Source organism: Diabrotica virgifera, chromosome 4 (assembly GCF_917563875.1).
Source record: "Diabrotica virgifera virgifera chromosome 4, PGI_DIABVI_V3a".
Classification (NCBI taxonomy): domain Eukaryota; kingdom Metazoa; phylum Arthropoda; class Insecta; order Coleoptera; family Chrysomelidae; genus Diabrotica; species Diabrotica virgifera.
In genome coordinates, this window is record NC_065446.1 from 202,181,808 (window position 1) to 202,202,960 (window position 21,153).

Below are 21,153 nucleotides of genomic sequence, written 5' to 3' on the forward strand. Positions count from 1 at the left end.
CGTTTTTTTTTCACAAATCCGCCATTTTTTATTTAAAAGCGATATAAAAAGTGGTCATTTACCTAAAAACTTGAAAAAACGGTCATTTACCTATCCAACGATATAAATTTTTTTTAAAATCGGTTGTCAAATGACTGAGCAATTAAAATTTTTAAAATGAGAGATGCAATGTGGAAATCACATAACATAGTATCAATTTGCTTAGTTATATTATTTAGGTATGTGATATCCACGTTGCACCTCTCATTTTAAAAATTAATTACTCAGTGATTTGACAACCGATTTTGAAAAACTTTATATCGCTGGATAGGTGAATGACCTTTCTTTCAATTTAAAGAAAATATACTGGGTGTTCCGTTAAAAAAAAAGTAAACAACGTTTTTTTCAAAAATCCGCCATTTTTATTTTCGTATTTGAAAGCGATATAAAAAATTCAATCCATTCAGACAAAACTTTTACTAAAAAAAAAACATTTCAACGAAAACCGCATATTTCTATCTTGATCCGTTTAGAAGTTATAGGCAGTTAAAATGGGGGAAAATATAAGTGGACACCCGGTATAATAATGCGTCATATTATTATACCGGATGTCCACTTATATTTTCCGCCAATTTAACTGTCTCTATGTAACTTCTAAACGGCTCAACATAGAAATATGTATGCGGTTTTCGCTGAAATGTTTTATTTTATTAAAAGTTTTATCTGAATGGATTGAATTCTTTATATCGTTTTCAAATACGAAAAAAAATGGCGGATTTTTGAAAGAAATTTTGTTGTTTTGTTTTTAATGGAACACCCAGTATGTTTTTTGTAAATTGAAAGAAAAGTCATTCACCTATCCAGCGATATAAATTTTTTTAAAATCGGTTGTCAAATCACTGAGTAATTAATTTTTAAAATGAGGTGCAACGTGGATATCACATACCAAATAAGCAAATTGATAATATGCTATGTGATTTCCACATTGCATCTCTCATTTTAAAAACTAATTGTTCACTTATTTGACAATCGGTTTTCTACTTCTTTTTCGAAACTACTTATGCCCCTCAGGGGCGTCGGAGGTTTTATTCATCTTCTATCCATATCTTCCATTTCTTGCGGTCATTTGCTAACTCTTTCATTTGTTGAAGTGTTTTTCCTTTTTCCTGTCCAATTTCTATAATCTGATCGATCCATCTCTTCCTTGGCCTCCCTTTCCTTCTTTTACCATATCTTTTTGATTCCATCACCTGCTTTGGTAGTCTTCCTTGATCCATTCTGTTAGTGTGTCCATACATTTTAATTTTCTTTTTTGGATCTTGGTTATTATCGATTCCTGTTTCAGTATTTGTCTAATATTTTCATTTCTTATTCTGTCCAATTTCGTTTTTCCTGCGCTATTTTTTCAGCTGCTACATCTCCGCTGCGGTTATTGTACTGTCTATTTTTGCATTGTTTACCCATGTCTCACTTGCATATATTAAAGTTGGTACAGATATGGCATTGTATACCTTCCGTTTTATTTCTTTATCTATTTCTTGCTTTTCAAATATTGCTTTATTTAGTTCATAGTAGATCTTATTTGATTTTTTCGCCCTATATGAGATTTCTTGATCTAGCTTTCCATCCTCTGATATTATTACTCCCAGATATTCAAACGTCGAGACTGTTACTATTATTTCGTTATTGCACCTAAATATCGTTTGGTTTATTTCTTCCCTTTTTTTTTGGGCTACTATCATGGTCTTCGTTTTCCGTATATTTACCTCCATTTTCAAATTTTCTATTTCTTCCACCCAGATATCGATTAATTTTGGCATTTTCTCTTTATTGTCTGCTATTATTACTAGGTCATCTGCATATAGTAATCCCTCCATTCTCACTGGTACTAAATTCTTATTGTTGACTGTAATTGCCTTGACTTTTTTTAGTGCTCTTCATTACTCTATCCATTACTAATATAAACAAAACTGGGCTAAGACTGTCCCCTTGTTTTATTCCTCTCCTTAGGTTTATTATTGGCGATCTGTTTCCGTTTATTTGTACTTTATCAAGTACGTTTCTATATGTACTTTTTACCACGCTTCTTACCTTTTGCGGAATTTGCAGGTCTTCCATTACTGACCATATTACTTCTCTATTTATAGAATCAAAAGCTGCTCTAATATCTATAAAGGTAATATATGTCTTCTCTTCTATAAGAAATAATTATATTTCTCAGTATGTATATATTATCTGCTGTTCATCTTTCCTTCCTAAAAGCAGCTTGTTCTCCTAGTTTTCTTTCTAGTTCTTTCCTGAGCTTCCTTTCTATTATCCCGGTGTAGACTTTATATGCCACTGATGATAAGCATATAGCCCTATAGTTATCACATTCTGCTTCATCTCCTTTCTTGTGTATTGGTATCAATTAATTTTCTTCCCAGTCTTTCGGTATCTTTTCTGTTCTCCATGCTTCCCTCATTATTTCCAGTAGCCAAAACTTGCCTCGTTCTCCCACGTACTTTATCATCTCCGGATCTATGTCATCTGCACCTCCCGCTTTTCCAACCTTTATTCTTGCCAATCCTTCTTCAAATCTTTTGAATTTCGTCCACTCGATTGTCCCTATCCTCTTCTCTTTCCTGCTGTCCTCTGTCCTCATTTTGTTGGTTGCTTGCCTCGAATTTTTCTTTATAGTGCTTATTTCATATGGTTAGTATGTCCTGTATGTTTGTTTTCAATTCATTTGGCTCATTTCTAATTTCTCTTATTTGTTTCCTTTTTGTTCCTTTCATGCTTCTTATTTTATTCCAAAACTGTTTATTGTTATTCCCAAAACCTTCGTTCAATTCTTCACCGAATTCCTTCCAGCTCTTCTTCTTCGCATCTTTTACTAGTTCTGTCACTATATTTCTCTGTCTTCTGTATTCGTCTCTGTCTTGCTCTTCATTTGTGTTTATGTATCGCTTCCACATTTCTTTCTTCTTTTTTATTGCTTGCTTTATTTCCTTATTCCACCATCCAGTTCTTTTATTATTTTTCCCATTCTTTCTTATTCCATATAATTTTTTGCAGTGTTCCATAATGTGTCTCTCAATTTTTTCCATCTCTCTTCCATATTCCATATTTACTCATTGTTTTCATGCTGTTCCAGTATTTTATCTGTCTCTTTGGTATAACTTCCTCACTTCCATATTTTTCATCTTATGTATTGCTATTCTTGTATATTGAGGACTCTCTATTTTTCCATTAGTTTCATGTTTATCCCTGCTGTCACTAGTCTGTGTTGGGTACCGAGTTCGGCTTCGTTCTCTGTTTTTATATTTTCTATCGTTAGGTCGAGTCTCGAGGATATACTATGTAATCAGTTATGCCTGTCGCATATCTTTCTTCTGCTACGTATGTATATTTTTCGTTTCTCGGTTGATACCAGAAAGAATTAACTATTAACAAGTCATTTATTTGGCAGAAACTTATTATTCTTCTACCATTCCTATTTATCGTCTCTTCTCCATACCTTTCCAAGCAGCCTAATGCCATATTTTTGTCATTTCTCATTCTTGCATTCCAGTCTCCTAGTAAAATGATGTTTTTGCTTTCCTCTTGTATCTCATCAATAAGTTTCTGTATGTCATCATAGAATAGTTCTGTTTTTTCATGCTCTGTTCGTTTTACCGGTGCATATACCTGTATTATGTGACATTCTTCTTCCTCTAACTCTATTTTTATGTATATGGTTCTTGATGATACTGGTTTCAATTTGTTTATTCTTCTATTCATTTCTTTCGTTACAACTATTCCCACGCTTTCTTTTGCCCTTTGTCCTATTTGGACAACCGATTTTAAAATTTTTTTATATCGCTGGATAGGTAAATGACCGTTTTTTCAAGTTACAAAAAAATATAATGGGTGTTTTATTAAAAAAATTCAACAATGTTTTTTTTTTAAATCTGCCATTTTTTATTTAAAAGCCGTATAAAAAACGGTCATTTACCTATCCAGCGATATACATTTTTTTTAAATCGGTTGTCAAATGAGCGAGCAATTCATTCTTAAAATGAGGGATGCAATGTGGAAATCACATAACATAATATCAATTTGCTTAGTTATGTTAAGTAGGTAGTATAATATAGTATGTGATATCCACGTTGCACCTCTCATTTTAAAAATTAATTACTCCGTTATTTGACAACCGATTTTGAAAAACTTTATATCGCTGGATAGGTGACTGATCTTTCTCTCAATTTACAAAAAAATATACTGGGTGTTCCATTAAAAAAAATTCAACAATGTTTTTTTCAAAATTCCACCATTTTTTTTTTCGTATTTGAAGGTGATATAAAAAATTCAATCCATTCAGACAAAACTTTTACTAAAAAAAAAAACATTTCAACGAAAACCGCATATTTCTATCTTGAGCCGTTTAGAAGTTATAGGCAGTTAAAATGGGGGAAAATATAATTGGACATGTGGTATATTCGTCACTACTTCTAGCCAATAAAATGCTCAGTGTAATAGGAATGGCATGGCAAGAAAATCTGATTATTCCCTATGTACTTTTTCAAATTTAAAATATGGCAAGGGGAAAATTGCGTACGAGCCTTATTGTTTGACTTCGACCATACAACAATAATAAAAATACTTACAGTTTCAATGCAGTCAAATGCTTTAAGAAGGAATATCTCCCATCTTCCTAAGTCAAGTATATGCACCTTTGTACTTTGAAAACATATGTAATATGGTGAGTGTGCATAAAAGTATAGAGCCTAAAAAATGAATTTTATTAATAAATGGCATTTTTATCAAAAATAAATAAAACTGTAAATTATGCATTTTACTATTTCTTTATCCGCTGTAAGACTGCCCCCGTTCTGAAAATTGGTTTTCTTTGCGAATTGCTGCTTAAAAATGTCTTTTCAAAAATCTGAAGGGATTGGTCAGAATTTTGAGGGATTTTTTTTGTTTGTTTTTTGGCCTTGGTGTTGAACTTTTAGCCACGTAATTACATATATACTGTTATATTTCTATTTGATATGAAAATTAAATTTTGATAATTATAAAAAGCATTCAATTTAATATAAAATATTTTCAATTTTCTCAACCACGGGCATATAAATGTAAAACAACCTGTATACAACAAATTGTTATATTTAATTTTAAGAAGTGATTAAACGAAACTCGGGAAAATGCGCTTAGAATAAACAAAGTGAATGGCGCGTACCATTATCGTTGTTCGCGGAAGGTTCGATCATTAGCCTATGCTAAATAAGACTCAGTTGGAATCGATAATAGGTCATTATCGTTGTTCGCGGAAGGTTCGATCATTAGCCTATGCTAAATAAGACTCAGTTGGAATCGATAATAGGTCATTATCGTTGTTCGCGGAAGGTTCGATCATTAGCCGATGCTAAATAAGACTCAGTTCAAATAGAGAATAGGTCATTAAATTTTGTAAATAGTAGAAAGTAATTTTAGAATGGGAATTAACTATTTCTTTTTTGAAATCCATTAAGCATATTTAGAAAGATTAAAAATTGGTTTTGAGGAATACTGCGAATGAGAGTTGGTGGTGGAAGGTTGATTTGTGAATCTGGAAGGGATATTTAGAAAGTAGGTGAATGACTGAAAAGAGAGATCAGAATGTTTTTGAGCTGTCGAGAAGTGAAGTCCAGTAGTAGACGGTAGTGTACGGAGAGTGAGAAGGCCGGTGTAGTTCCGTGAGTGTGGAGTATCTATCGTGGAACGAGAGGTAGGCCAGGTCGAGAGTAAAGAACCTCCTTGAGCCAAGAGTGTCCCGGTAGCTGATTGAAGTTTCGAAAAAGGTAGAAACACGGCATCACGACAGAAGCAGGAACGGGAACTATACGAGCTAGTTTTCAAAGGAGAACATTACTGGAAGCCAGGACGAGGTGTTGATCGCAGCCAAGGATAGCAGGAAACGGGTCTTGTGTGAAGACATTCTCAGTTCACCAGAAAAAGGTCAGTCTCATTTGTTTGGACATGAATGTATGGGTTTTTCGTATTAAATACCACATTTAAAATTGAAGAACTTAATCAATAATATCAGAAAAGCTTCATCAAACTTAAATAGAATTGTTGCTAATAAATCATAATAGTTAAATGTTAATAAAAACTTTCAATTGGAAACCAAAAGGAAATAAGATTCCCATGTGTAAATGTTATGTTTAAGAATAATAAGATATAGCAAATATTAAGCAGTGATTGCCATTTAAATAAAATAAACAATATTTTGATTATAATTGTAACCCATATGTGTGTATTATTTTACCTTTTTCTTTCCTATCCCGATTAGGAACCATTGAGAAATACTTAGAAGCCACGTAAGTAAGTAATTAATTTTATAAAAAGCCCTGAGATTGAAAACATATTGATATGTGATCTGGTAAATTAATTAGATTATTATTAATGCATTGATTAAATTAAATAACACATAAGAATATTATCTCATATCAATAATCAAGATCACATCAACTGTCGTCCAACGTGGAGGGCATTGAAAAGTATTTCTAGTGGCAAATTTGAAGGATAGAAAGAGTAAAGCCGGTATTTGAAAATTTATATGCCTGTGGTAAAAAGTGAGATACTTACATTTGATAACATAAAATTTTAGATCTCTTTAGGTACAAATTTTACATAACCGATTTAATATTTTATTTTTACGATATTTACATTTGATATATTTATTGACAAATTATATTATTTGGGTGAGAAAAAGTCGTCTTGGTAACATACTAGTAAAATTTCATATTTGGCGGGGACAGTACTTCTTGAAAACAAATGTCTGTGACAAGAAGCCAAAGCAAAGACAACAAAAAACAAAAAGAACATTCAAATCAAGAGAATAATTCAGACCAAGAAGATATTTTAGACACGACAATCATGGCATCAGAACAGCAAGAATTATCAGGAATAGATAAATTATTACAAATGATGCAACTCCAGTCACAAAGAATGGAACAGAAAATGGATGAAACACAACAAAAACTGGATGACAATTAAAGAGAAACAAAACAAGCAATGGATGAAGCAAAAAGGACGATGGATAAAAATCAGGATGAAACACAAAAAAAAATGGATGAAAATCAACGTGAAACGAAACAAGCCATGGAAGAAACATCAAAGAAAATGGATAAAGTGGAACAAAAAATGGATGAAACACAACAAAAATTGTATCAAAAAAATGGATGAAACACAAAAAAAATGAAACAAGCAATAGAAGAGAACAACAAGAAAATGGAGGAACGCATAGAAAAGTATGAAATGAAAATTAAACATCACATGCAAGAACAAGAAATAAAAATGAAGGAGTTAACGAATTGCCAGAAAAAAGAAATGGAAAGTTTGGAAAACAAGTTGGAAAATGCTATTCAAGTAGACAGAGAAGAAGTGGAAAAAAGAATCACAGAAATAGAAAAACAAGTCACCGAAAACAGGACGCAACAGAATGTCGGAGAAAGAAGAGAAATGGTTATACATAGCACAGATGACGTGAAGATAAGGTTTGGCGGGGATGTAAGAAGATTACACCCAGTGCCGTTCATAAATAGCCTGAAAAAGAAAATACAGCACATCGGAAATTTCGAAACAGCAAAAGAAACTATCAGAAACCATCTCAAATATGAAGCAAGCCTATGGTTTGATTGCAAAGAAGAAGAATTTGACAGTTGGCAACAATTTGAACAAAAATTTTTGAATTATTTCTGGGGAAAAGTCCAACAATTGGAAATTAACAAGGAATTGTAAAATGGGAAATACAATGATAGGATGGGTATATCAGAAAGGACATATGCATTACAAATTTACTATAACGCAAAACATTTACAATATAATTACTCATCGGAACAATTAGTCGAACTGATTGCAAGACATTTCGAAGAAACGCTGGAAGACCATATCACATTGCAAAACTACAAAGACATAGATAGTTTATGCGAATTCCTACAAATAAGAGAATCACGTTTAAGAGAAAGAAAATCAAGAAGGTCGCGAGAAGATTACAGGCCCCGAGAAACACAGGATTACAGAGATAGAAATCAAAATAGGAGGGACTATACAAGACGAGATTTTAATCCCAGAAGGGAAAACGAAAATAGAGACAACGGAAGAGGAAATTATGAACAAAGAAATAGGCAATGGAATGAGGACAGAAATCGAGAATACCAGAATAGAAACACCACACTCGCAAATCAAGAAAACAGAAATAATGGTAGACAAAATGAACAGGGATATCGAGAAAACCGAAACAGATCCGACAGACCAAGAGAAAATAGAAGAGAAGTAAATAATACCCAGACAGATGAATATGACGGAGAGAGACATTATGACGAAAATATAAACAACGATGAGCAACCGGCGTCTTTTCACGACGGCGCTCACTAAAAACCAAAAATCAAACAGGAATCTTTTGTAACCCCAAGGAGTTTATTAAATTGGCAAGAAACAACGAAAAGAAAAATGGAGTTAATTTAAAATTTGTGGATGGATTTATCAAAGAGAAACCAATTAAAATTATGATAGACACTGGATCTGAAATAACATTTGTCAACAGAAAACTAATAGAAGAAGTTAACTTAACAAATTTAATTTACAAAATACCTAGGGTAAATTTAGTGGGCGCAAACAAACGGACATTGGCAACTATAAATGAAGGCATACGAGTAATGGTACGACTGGGTAAGAAGATGTATGCACTACAATGTGTAATAATGCCAAACATGTCACATGACATGATAGTAGGAGTTGACGAATTGGCATAAAAACATGTAGTGATAGATTTGAAAAATAATACGATGAATCTAACAAAAGAAAAAGAAGAAGAACAGGACAAGGAACAGGAGAAACAAAATACGGACAAATCAGGTAAAGAACAAACAGTGGAGATGAATTTGGCAACGAAGCAAGGACAAAGAAGAAAAGGGAGAAAAAGTCAGAAAAAGACAAAAGAAAATGAAACCTGTGGCTCCTCAAAAGAAGAGTTGAGCCCAGAAGAAGAAAAATTGAGAGTATCAAAAGCAAAAGAAAACTGGGATTCCTCAAAAGAAGAGATGAGCTCAGGAGTAGAAGAAATAAAGCTAACAAATGAAAGCGAAAAAGATATAATCGAAACAGTGGCATTTGAAGAGGAGGCATATGAAAACGAGGATGCAGAATGCACGGTAAAAGTATGTGAAAAATCTGAGGAAAAAGACAGAAGATTGATATGGGAAAAAGGGAAAGACAACATAATAGCCGACACTCTAACACAGGATGAGGACACTGAAAATAAGGAAACAATTACTCTACAGGTGGGACTAATTAGAGTAATACAAGAAGAAGTGGTATAAGACGTAGATTAAAGTAAGGAAATATACAGGGAGTTGGTTTTGCCTCGAGAAAATTTATTTAAAAATGCAGATAAATTTTATCGAATACAAGGCGGGGATTTGTTATATTTCTATTTGATATGAAAATTAAATTTTGATAATTATAAAAAGCATTCAATTTAATATAAAATATTTTCAATTTTCTCAACCACGGGCATATAAATGTAGAAAAACCTGTATACAACAAATTGTTATATTTAATTTTAAGAAGTGATTAAACGAAACTCGGGAAAATGCGCTTAGAATAAACAAAGTGAATGGCGCGTACCATTATCGTTGTTCGCGGAAGGTTCGATCATTAGCCGATGCTAAATAAGACTCAGTTGAAATAGAGAATAGGTCATTAAATTTTGTAAATAGTAGAAAGTAATTTTAGAATGGGAATTAACTATTTCTTTTTTGAAATCCATTAAGCATATTTAGAAAGATTAAAAATTGGTTTTGAGGAATACTGCGAATGAGAGTTGGTGGTGGAAGGTTGATTTGTGAATCTGGAAGGGATATTTAGAAAGTAGGTGAATTACTGAAAAGAGAGATCAGAATGTTTTTGAGCTGTCGAGAAGTGAAGTCCAGTAGTAGACGGTAGTGTACGGAGAGTGAGAAGGCCGGTGTAGTTCCGTGAGTGTGGAGTATCTATCGTGGAACGAGAGGTAGGCCAGGTCGAGAGTAAAGAACCTCCTTGAGCCAAGAGTGTCCCGGTAGCTGATTGAAGTTTCGAAAAAGGTAGAAACACGGCATCACGACAGAAGCAGGAACGGGAACTATACGAGCTAGTTTTCAAAGGAGAACATTACTGGAAGCCAGGACGAGGTGTTGATCGCAGCCAAGGATAGCAGGAAACGGGTCTTGTGTGAAGACATTCTCAGTTCACCAGAAAAAGGTCAGTCTCATTTGTTTGGACATGAATGTATGGGTTTTTCGTATTAAATACCACATTTAAAATTGAAGAACATAATCAATAATATCAGAAAAGCTTCATCAAACTTAAATAGAATTGTTGCTAATAAATCATAATAGTTAAATGTTAATAAAAACTTTCAATTGGAAACCAAAAGGAAATAAGATTCCCATGTGTAAATGTTATGTTTAAGAATAATAAGATATAGCAAATATTAAGCAGTGATTGCCATTTAAATAAAATAAACAATATTTTGATTATAATTGTAACCCATATGTGTGTATTATTTTACTTTTTTCTTTCCTATCCCGATTAGGAACCATTGAGAAATACTTAGAAGCCACGTAAGTAAGTAATTAATTTTATAAAAAGCCCTGAGATTGAAAACATATTGATATGTGATCCGGTAAATTAATTAGATTATTATTAATGCATTGATTAAATTAAATAACATATAAGAATATTATCTCATATCAATAATCAAGATCACATCAATACTTATAACTAGCTCGGGGGACTAGTGTGTAATGTGTGTGTATGTGTTGAGTAAATGTCTTGTTACTTTGAAAAGGCGACTTCATTGTCTTTCCAAAGGGACGCTAATTGTATCCGAACGTCTGCGGTCCCTCCGGTGAGTACCGGTCCAACAAGAATAGAAATTATTTTAACCTACTAATTTTTAATAAATGAAAAACTTCCTACCCCTGATGAGATCCGAACTCACGACCAGTTAATCCAAAGGTGACTCTCTTATCACTGAGGGGGTGGGGGAAATATTTTAAATATTTTTTTATAAACAAATTGCCAAAACCGGTTTTTTCGCTTCGGATAAAGATTTTTGGGTTATTCCAAACAAACATGGACACTTTCCGAGGCTTCTTTGAGAAAACTCGAGGCATTCGAGATGTGGTGTTACAGGCGCATTTTGAAAATTTCGTGGGTTGATCGTGTGACTAATGTTGAGGTTCTACGTAGACTAGGCAAGGAATGCGAGATTATTAACACAATCAAAGAGCGAGAAATAGAATATCTTGGCCATGTTATGAGGAATGGACAGAGATATAGCTTGTTGCAACTTATTCTTCAAGGCAAGGTATATGGAAACAGAGGACCAGGGAGAAGTATATCTTGGCTTCAAAACCGGAGAAAGTGATTCAATACATCGACAACCGGACTATTCAGAATAGCAGCAAGTAAAGTTAGGATAGCCATGCTGATCGCCAACATCCGGAACGGATAGGCACCTTAAGAAGAAGAAGAATGCAGCTAAAGCTAAAGGAAATGTTCAACACGATGAAAAGCTAACATACGTATCTGAATACGGGTGTAGGTGTTTCATCGCCGCCAGTTCATCGACGCCCTTTCGCTGCCGCCAGTTCATCGCCGGTCCATTCATCGCCGGCCGATTCATCGCCAGTCATTTAATCGCTAACTGATTTATTTCCGAATCTCCGACCAATTTTCGACAGTTACATTTATAGGTCTGGATCCCGCGTATGAAAAAAAAGTTGATTAATAGCAAGCTGAAAATTTGTTAATAGCTTAAGCGGGTCTAGTCGGACAAACTTTGATATATGGGAACACTGGAACAGGGGAAGTTTTAATTGTGGAACAGGTTAAAAATTTGGAACGGTCAGACCACGAAAACGGCACATGTATTTTGTCCAACAACGTATAGGCAGCGTAGGAAAATACTACTATATTAACTCCAAGAGTAAGGGAATAATGATTCAAAAGAAATAGAGATATTCAAGAGATCTCATAACAGTAAAATAGAAACTAAAGGCAGCAAACTAGGGCTGCATAAGACAAAGCCTATTTAAATAATGCCACTCAATAATTAAAAAGAAAGCTACAAAATTACATAAAGATTTAACAAAGAGGCTGAAGAGATGATACTCCTCCTCCAATTAGGATAGAAGAAAGGCTTATAGGTGACAATAAAATATTGGATAAAATAAATTCGTTTAAAAGAATAGCTTCGAACAATGCTGGGCCATTTCCAGAAGGCGAAAATAGATGCAAGTACTTCACATTGAGATGTACCCAGTTCCAGACCAGAAGTCCCCCACTATTGCAGATATGTTGACCAAAGAGTACATCATCCGATTGGAAGTGTGTTTGGATATACATAGTGACTAAGGAAGGATCTTCGAGAGCGATCTATGCCAGTGAATCTGTAATATACTAGGCATGAAGAAACCAAGAACGAATAAAGATCAAATGGTAGAGCAAGTGAGTAACACAATTAGCAAGTATTTGACAAACATGGTGTCTAATCACCAGTGATATTGGAACCAGTACCTTCCGTTCTTCGTAATGACCTACAGATCCGCTCTTAGTGAATTAACAGGCCAAATACCAGCAAAAGTCCTATTTGGACCCGAGATGCGACTACCTTGTTATGTAGAGTACGGAATTTGACCTGACGAATTTGACCAAGACGAATGGACGATATACACGAGTTGGTCCGTTCATATCTTCAAGTAGCTAGCAACCAAATGAAGAAACGGTACGATCCCCAAGCCGAAAAGGGATGTTTTAAGAAGAATGACAAAGTTTGGCTCTATGTATATTCCAAAGCAACGAGAGGGTTGTTCGCTTAGAAATTGCAGTAGTTTTGTGAATGTCAGTACCTCACTAGGGAGAAGATTAACGAGGTAATCTACCGAATAAGCAAGATTTCGAGGGAAACACAGTTGATAGTACACCATAACCAGTTGACGCCATTCTAAGGATACCACGACGTAGATAATATGAAGAAGTGAAAGTAAACCAAGTCCAGGAAGTACATGATCTCACGTTTGAGATACCGGTAAAGCAAGACAAGGTGTAGGTGTTAGCACTGAAAAAATTAAAAGCTAGTCGCAGTTCTAGATGAATAATAACTGGCCCATGCCATTCCGGCCAGTATTAAAGACGGAAAAGGGTTGGCATCCATCTTAAAAACGACTAGTAACTACCAATCCTAGGAAAAGCTTGGAAACTCCAAGATGCTTCATGTTACTTTTTCTATTTGGTAAAAAAAGATACTGACCAACCCCACATACCATAATATATGGGAAACATTACTTCAATAAGGGGAGTACGTGCTGCAGTCAACCGTGCAAAGTTAACCATGCCAAAGCTAGAATGCCGCCAAATAGATTGTAGGGTTGTCCGAAATATGGTGAAGGAATTCTTAAAAGGGCGGTGTCTTTAGGAAACACAGTGACTTTAGGAAGTCCAAGTACTAGTCTACTGCAATCCTCATGGTTACTGGTGCGGAGCCAAAACTGCCCCTTTCCACTTTTGTAAAACAATGACCTGTAAAATAGACCGATACGAGCATCCAGTTCCAGTCACGACAAGGTTCCAGAAGGGGGCAATGTTACGCTGCTGATCCGATATCCTAACGGTAATGCTATCTGTCTGATAAAACAAACGAGTAAAAGCAGGTGTTTCGCACCAAACCTACCTGGGTTCTACTCTGTTCGAAATTTCCAGTTAAATGGGTAGACGGTCCACTCGAGGGAATTCCAGATAAAAATTTTGGTTCACTATAAAGACATACAGGAAAATTTTGATTGTAAGACTTTAGTCTGAATATTACACTGGTATTGTTAACTCGGAAATATAAATGTATAATAAGTATATACTATATAAAATAATTATGTTTAAGTGTAAATAAATTAAAATATTGTTAGTGTGAATAAATTAAAATAAGGATTAGAAGACTAATAAACTAAAATCAATAGCAAAAGAGATTTTCTAGACGGGTAAAAGTCAGTACAATACTTACTATTACTTAGTACTATTTAAAAACTAAAATTAAAATAAAAATTATTATAATAAATACAGACTTACCTTAGCTAATAAGTATACATTCACTAATATTTGAAATATATTATATACAATTAGAATACTTCGAATATTGTACGGCTGCCTATTTTTCATAAAACTGGGACCAATTTTTTTCACCAACAATACATATAAAACGACGAATGAAACAATAAATAGTGGATTCGTGACGATACCAACATTCTTAGGATCTAAAATAGACGTTTTTATAAATTAAAAGTTGTTTGGAAAAGAATTGCTATAAACAAACCTCATTATTATTTCACAGTTATTTATACAGACTTATTTAAGTGCTAAAAGTTTATACGAAACCAAAAAATGTTTTATTTATGTGGCATTCGAGTTGTGGGTGTACAGGAATATTCTGAAAATATCATGTACAGAACACGTTACAAACAAAGATACACTGAAAAATATGAATCAAGAAATGGAAGTTTTAAATACAATCAAAACCAGAAAATTGGAATATCTCCATATATTTAGACGTGGACAGATATGCTCCAACTGATTATGCAGGAAAGATTCAAGGAAAAAGAAGCATAGGTGGACGTATAAATTCTGAACCCCATACTTAACATCTTTACGATTGATTTTTCCAAAAGTATTGAAAGGAAATAAACTGCTCGTCAAAAGTTAGGCTTATGCAAAATTAGGCTAATTTTCATAGCCGATTTTTTTGAGAACAGATTACCAGTGTCATTTTTTTATTATTTTAGATTTTTCTCTAGTATTTACACGGTTGTGCAAAGGTTTACTTAAACTTCTTTTTTGTAGTTATACCGGGTGAAAGAAAATAAATGTTTTCTTATGTTCAGTTTGAGACACCCTGTAGGGAGGGCAAGGTACAAATGTGTGAGTAATCATCACACTCTTATTATAGCCTTATGTTTTGTGAACATTTTGTTTTTTGAATGTCCCTGATATCTTTAGAAACAAAGAAAATAGACGGTTTTGAGACGTCTTGTAGTGAGGAAAAGACACAAATGTGGGTATACATCGATATTATGGTGTAGTCTCATATTTTGTGAACATTTTGTTTTTTTTTTAATTCTGGTATCTTTAACCATAAAGAAACTAGACGGTTTTATTCTTTAGTATGTGTTTTGACTGACGACATGCGATACGTGAAGAGGCCGTGTCTTGTCATACCACTAAGATGAAATTATTTTCTACATATAGTGCAAAAGGAACAGAGTGTTTAAAGAAAACAAATCTGTGTAATGTAATGTACCTCTCGCTATTTAAATAGCCTCCACGTAGACACCAAATCCTTACTTATTCTCAAGGAAATTCCACCCCAAAACATCATACGGCCTCCATTAAACAATCTCGTTTATCTTATATTACGCTGTGCATATAGCTTATCTGGTCGAGAAATAACTCTTATAGGTGTCGACAAGAATTGTTTACCTTATGTGCCTTTCTGTTTTTAGAGTTTTGTTAACTGTTATTTTTTATTGTTAATTTAGTTTTGTTTCAGTTAAAACACTTGTTAAAGAGTAAAACCACATATCTTCTTTGTTTCTAAAGATATTAAAGACATTCAAAAAAGGAAATTTTCACAAAACATAAGACTACAATACGGTTCCGATGTATACTAACATTTGTACCTCGTCCTTCCTACAGGGTGGCACAAACTTAACATAAGAAAAACCTTTCTTTTCTTCCACCCGGTATAAGTACAAAAAAGAAGTTTGTGTAAACCTTTGGACAACTGTGTAAATACTAAAGAAAAATCTAAAATAGTAAAAAAAATTAGCGGAATCTGTGAATATGTTCACGCAAAAATTAACTATGAAAATAACCATAATATTCACTATCCCTAACTTTTGACGAGCAGTTTATATAATGTATAATGTCTGTTAGTCCGAGCTGTATCGTCGCCCCCGTTAAGTAAATTATTCCGATTCGATTTTTTGCACAAACTTACTCAACAAGAGGTTCTTATACCAAATCCACAGGGTGCAAGGCCATACGGTGGTCGAAAAGTTGTTTAAACAATTTTTTTAAACAAATTCACAAAAATATTTTTTTACTTCTGACAATTTTTTTTTATTTTTTGGGCCATTATTGGCTCAAAAAGTAAAGTTATCAACTTTTAGCAGTACCATAATGTTAACATTTGGTAATGTCGCATGTCGTGCCAAGTTGCATCTAAGTGAACTTTTTAACAAAACTAATATTTTAAGCATTATTTTGGTGAAAAGTATCCCTCCGCCATGGAGGTTGCCAGATCTGCTAACAATTCTCGAATTTTTGCATTAACATGAACCGAATCAACAGATAGCAGTTTCGTGGCTCAATGGTTTTAGGACACCACGTGCTACAACTAGATAACTAGAGTTAGCTAGTTGTCTACTACTACTTCAATAGATAAAAACGTAGAGCTTTCCTGGGTTATATACAAGGAAGTAATCTTAAGGCGCATTTAAATCAAAGCGAACACGAACGAACGAACGAATTCGTTCGTTAACTTTATTGTATTTGTACAGCGAATCGAGCACGACCGAACGAATTCGTTCGCATTCGCACATGTTCCAACCGATGTCGGTAAGTGAGCGAATCATCAAAGGAAATCGTTGTTCAATGTGGACAGTGGATAGACGGTAGCGAACGAATTCGTTTAGAAGTACTGATTTAATTTATTTACAAATATTAGTTTGAGAGGGTTGTTTATTGTGTAGTTGTGAAAACATAATTTTGCAATATGGAATATGCCTATGAAACCCAAAATCGAAGCTATATAAAATAATAAACAGAAAAACTGATGCTTGTTTTAACATTTCTATAGGAATGGGTTGTGATGTCTCTGAACTAAAAAAATGAATTAGCTTCTGGCATCATTTAGACGAGAAAGACAAAAAGAGGGTTCGAAGTGATTTGCTTTTAAAAGCCTAATGTTTTTATTGGATAAATTTCAACCCAGAAACACTAATGAGGTAACCAAATCAAATTAATGGCTAAAATTAATTTAAAGCAAATTTATTTTGATACACCAATTTTACAATTTATTATTTGAACATAATATAGTCATAATATCACGAGCAAGTAACTTTTTCGAGGAAGAATTTTAAGAAAGCTGGTTCTTTATTACATATGTTATTTTCTAAGCTCCCTCAAACAGCGTATAATACCTGCTACCTGTTATTTTTGTAAGCTATTATTGTATTAAAATTTACCCAGTAAGAAACACGAAAATAAACTTAAACACACTTGGCTGAAAGACTTCGGTCGATGGCCTTTTGGTATATTGTATCAATAAAGTATGTCTCTCTCACAATGTGTGACTGGCACTGGCCCATCAGCCCATCTTAAAAACATCTGCGGGCAATATGCACTCCGGATCATCAACGAATGCGAACGTTCGCTTCAATGTAAATGGCCTTACTTTGTAGCGAACGATTGACCAAGTGAACACCTACGAATTCGTTCCTTCGTTCGTTCGTTCGTGTTCGCTTTGATTTAAATGCGCCTTTAGAAGCGGTAAAGGAAGCTTGTGGAACATGTAGAACTGTCAAAAACAAGAAACAAACATCTTGGTGGACAGAGAATGTGAAATAGGAACGAAACTAGTTACGAAGAGTACAAGAAACAAATTAAAAAAGCAAAGAAACTAGTTGCAGAGACAAAAAAAAAGTAAATTGAATAGAATTTGGAGAGAAAATGGAACAAAATAGCAAAGAAAATCAAAACCTGTTTTATAAAATCCTTAAATCGTTCAATAAGGACACAAAAGAAACAAATACATAAATTAGAGATTCATAAGAAAAAGTGTTAACCGAAAACAAAGAAATAATGAGCAGATGGAAAGAGTATTTTCAAGAACTTCTGGAAGGAACGCATTCAGATACAGTGGAGGCGGAAGTAGGAAACATACTGCAACAGGGAGAAACAGATGGTATAAAATTAGAAGAGTTAGAGGATGCTATTAAATGGCTAAAAAAAGGAAAAGCGCTTGGGTTTGATAGAATAACGAACGAAATGCTGAAGCACGTGGGTGATTAAGTTAATGAAGTACTCTTGGAGATTTTTAATGAAATATGGAAGACAGAGATAATTCCAAAAGATTGGGAAATGGCGCTGATTTTGCCCATTTACAAGAAAGGAGACAAGAAATGTTGCAGTAATTATAGAGGAATTTCTTTACTATGCACGTCTATGAAAGCCTTCGAAAAAATAATTGAGAGGCGACTGTATAAGAAAATTGAAATTTCACTGCACGACGCGCAAAGGTGATTTCGTAAAGGAAGAAGCACCCAGGCCCGCGTATTCACACTAAAGCATATAATAGAAAAAGTTAACCAACAAAACCAGATAGCGTCACTGGCATTTATAGATTTGAAGAAGGCTTTTGATAAGGTGAAGAGGGATAAATTGTGGGAAATACTGAAGAAAAAAGGTGTAGAGGACAAAACATTAAATGTGATTAAGAGCTTATATAAGAACAACAAGAATAGTGTCATTTGGAGAAACAACATCTCGGATATCTTTGTAACCAGTGAAGAACTGAAGCAAGGAGGAGGGCTGAGCCCCCTTATTCAATATATTTATGGACGATATCATCAGAGCCTGTTCAAATAAAGCGAAGAAATTAAAAGTAGGGTACAAAAATTTACAAATGGTGAGGATTTCGGAAAAAGCATTCGCGGACGATATGATGGTAGTTGCAGAAAGTGAACAAGACCTCCAAATTAATATGGAACTCTGGAATGAAACACTAAAAAGATATGGAATGATTTTGAATAAAGAGAAAACCAAAGTAATGGAGATAGGAGACAATCAAAAAATGAGGGAACCCTGTATTATATGATCAAGAATTATGAGAGGAACATAAATATGAAAAAATATATAGGGTGTCCCATTTAAAAACTATATGTTTGCTATACCACGCAGTTATTGATCACCCTGTAGAATTTGTCATATTTTCCAATCCTGGAGAATATCATTGCCTACATTTTTTCTGAATAACTTTTTTTGATATTCTGTACCATAATGGAATTATCGACCGATCTCGCACTAAAAACTCACCCTGTATGTTAGTGGAGTCAATGAAGGTTTTCACCTCCGATATCGTTGAACCTTCATCGATTTTTATGAAAATTGGTGAGTAGTTAGAGGATACCTGAAGGAACAAAGGTAACATGATGCCAACTTGCGCTTTTACCCTGGGGATGGATGCCACCCCTTCTCGGGGGTGAAAATTATTTCATTAAAAATAATACCATAAATCGATAAAGGGGCAAATTCTTAACAAAATTTGTTATATAAAGTTATTAATATAAATCAATACTTTTTGAGTTATTAAAGATCAAAGATTTTATTTTTTCGTAAAAAAATGCATGTTTTAAAGATGTTTTTCACGTGTAACTTAAAAACTATAAGCTTTTACAAAAAAGTTATTATTACCAAAATTAAATATAATAAAAATTTGAATACACTTCTGATTTAAAGAACTACACTAATGTTAATTCAAAGTAAGTTATGGGTAATTGAAGGTATATTTTTTTCGACGAGTACGTAAATCTAAGTATTTAAACTTAAATAACGGGAAAACGATGCATTTTATAAAATATACCTACTAAACACTTGTCAAAGTACTTTGGAATACCTATCAAATGAGCTCCATAAGACGTTAATAGCATCAAAATTAAGCAAGTTATGATGAAAATAAGAGAACCCTTTGGATTTTTTTGGAAAAAGTTAAAAATAAAACATCGTCATTTCCACATAAATTAAAATTTATAGAAATTCTTAAAACAGTTTCTTTATAATAGCATAAGTAATGATTTCAACAATTTTAACCGGTTTAGAATGCATATTTTTGAAAAAAAGATGTAATTTAAAAAAATCAGAATTTTTCAGATTATCGTAATTTTCATTTTCTTTTAATAATAACTCCAAAAATACTCAATATACGAAAAAAATTATATATAACAAAATTTTAGTTGTTTCCGTATCAAATATTTTATTTGTCTTACTATTTCTGTAGGGTACAAAATAACCGAGATGGAAACGTTTTAAGCTTAAATTTTGCCTGCGAGAACCATGTAAGCGGGCAATTTAACCTTTTATTTTTAAAAAAGTTAGCGATTTAGAAAATTAAATTTAACGTGATTTAAAGGCCTTTAGTTTCAGCTTTCAAATTGTTTTTAGGCGAATCTCATGTCTCAAAATTAACGGAGTTATTAAAAAATAACAATAACATTTTTTGGAAAAATTTTTAAAAGATAAATTTTGAAAAATTTCTGTAGCATAAATTTTAATGCTGTCAACTTGTTCGTGGGCTCATCTGATAGATATTTTTAAATACTTTGACAAATGTTTAATAAGTTTGTGTTATAAAATGCATAATTTTCCTGTTATTTAAGCTTTAATACTTAGATATGGGTAGTCGCCGAGAGAAATATACATTCAATTACCTATAAATCACTTTTAGTTAACACTAAAAGCTTTTTCAAGTAAGGAATTTATTTAATTTTTTATTATCTTTAATTTTGGTAATAATAACTTTTTTGTAAAAACTTATAGTTTTGAATTATTTATAAAAAATCGGTTAAAAACGTGCATTTTTCTCAGAAAAAATTAAAATCTCTAATCTTTAATAACTCAAAAATTATAATTAATTTCAATAACTGTATATAACAAATTTTGCTTAGAGTTAGTCCCTCTACCGAATTATGGGGTTATTTTTAATAAAATAATTTTCACCCCCGAGAAGGGGTGGCATCCACCCCCATGGTAAAAGCGCAAGTTGGCACCATGTCACCTTTGTTCCTTGAGATATCCTCTAACCACTCCCCAATTTTCATCCAAATCGATGGAGGTTCAACGAAATCGGAGGTAATAGCTCATATCCATCTTCAGTGACTCCACTATGTCTCATATCATTATTATTTATGGAAACAAATTATACGCAAACATAAATAAAAAATACATATATTTACTCACCCGATCTTTCTTCACTATATAGATAAACATCTTTCAGTTTCCTTAACACCAACGCCATGGCTGATATCTCCACTGGTATTATAAGCCACACAGCTTGTCTAAAATTGATAAATTCATATATGA

At 33.3% G+C, this 21,153-nt stretch overlaps 1 protein-coding gene across 1 annotated transcript in view; it reads right to left on the reverse strand.

The window, feature by feature from the left end:
• Nucleotides 1-21,153, reverse strand: part of LOC114336231 (elongation of very long chain fatty acids protein AAEL008004-like) — a 113,092-nt gene that overhangs the window by 59,697 nt on the left and 32,242 nt on the right. The window contains exons 2-4 of the mRNA XM_050649858.1: nt 21,031-21,128; nt 14,089-14,273; nt 4,608-4,727 (exon numbers count right to left, since the gene is read on the reverse strand). Coding sequence (XP_050505815.1) covers nt 4,608-4,727; nt 14,089-14,273; nt 21,031-21,088 — 363 coding nt within the window. The 5' untranslated portion in view covers nt 21,089-21,128. The remainder of the gene's footprint in view (nt 1-4,607; nt 4,728-14,088; nt 14,274-21,030; nt 21,129-21,153) is intronic.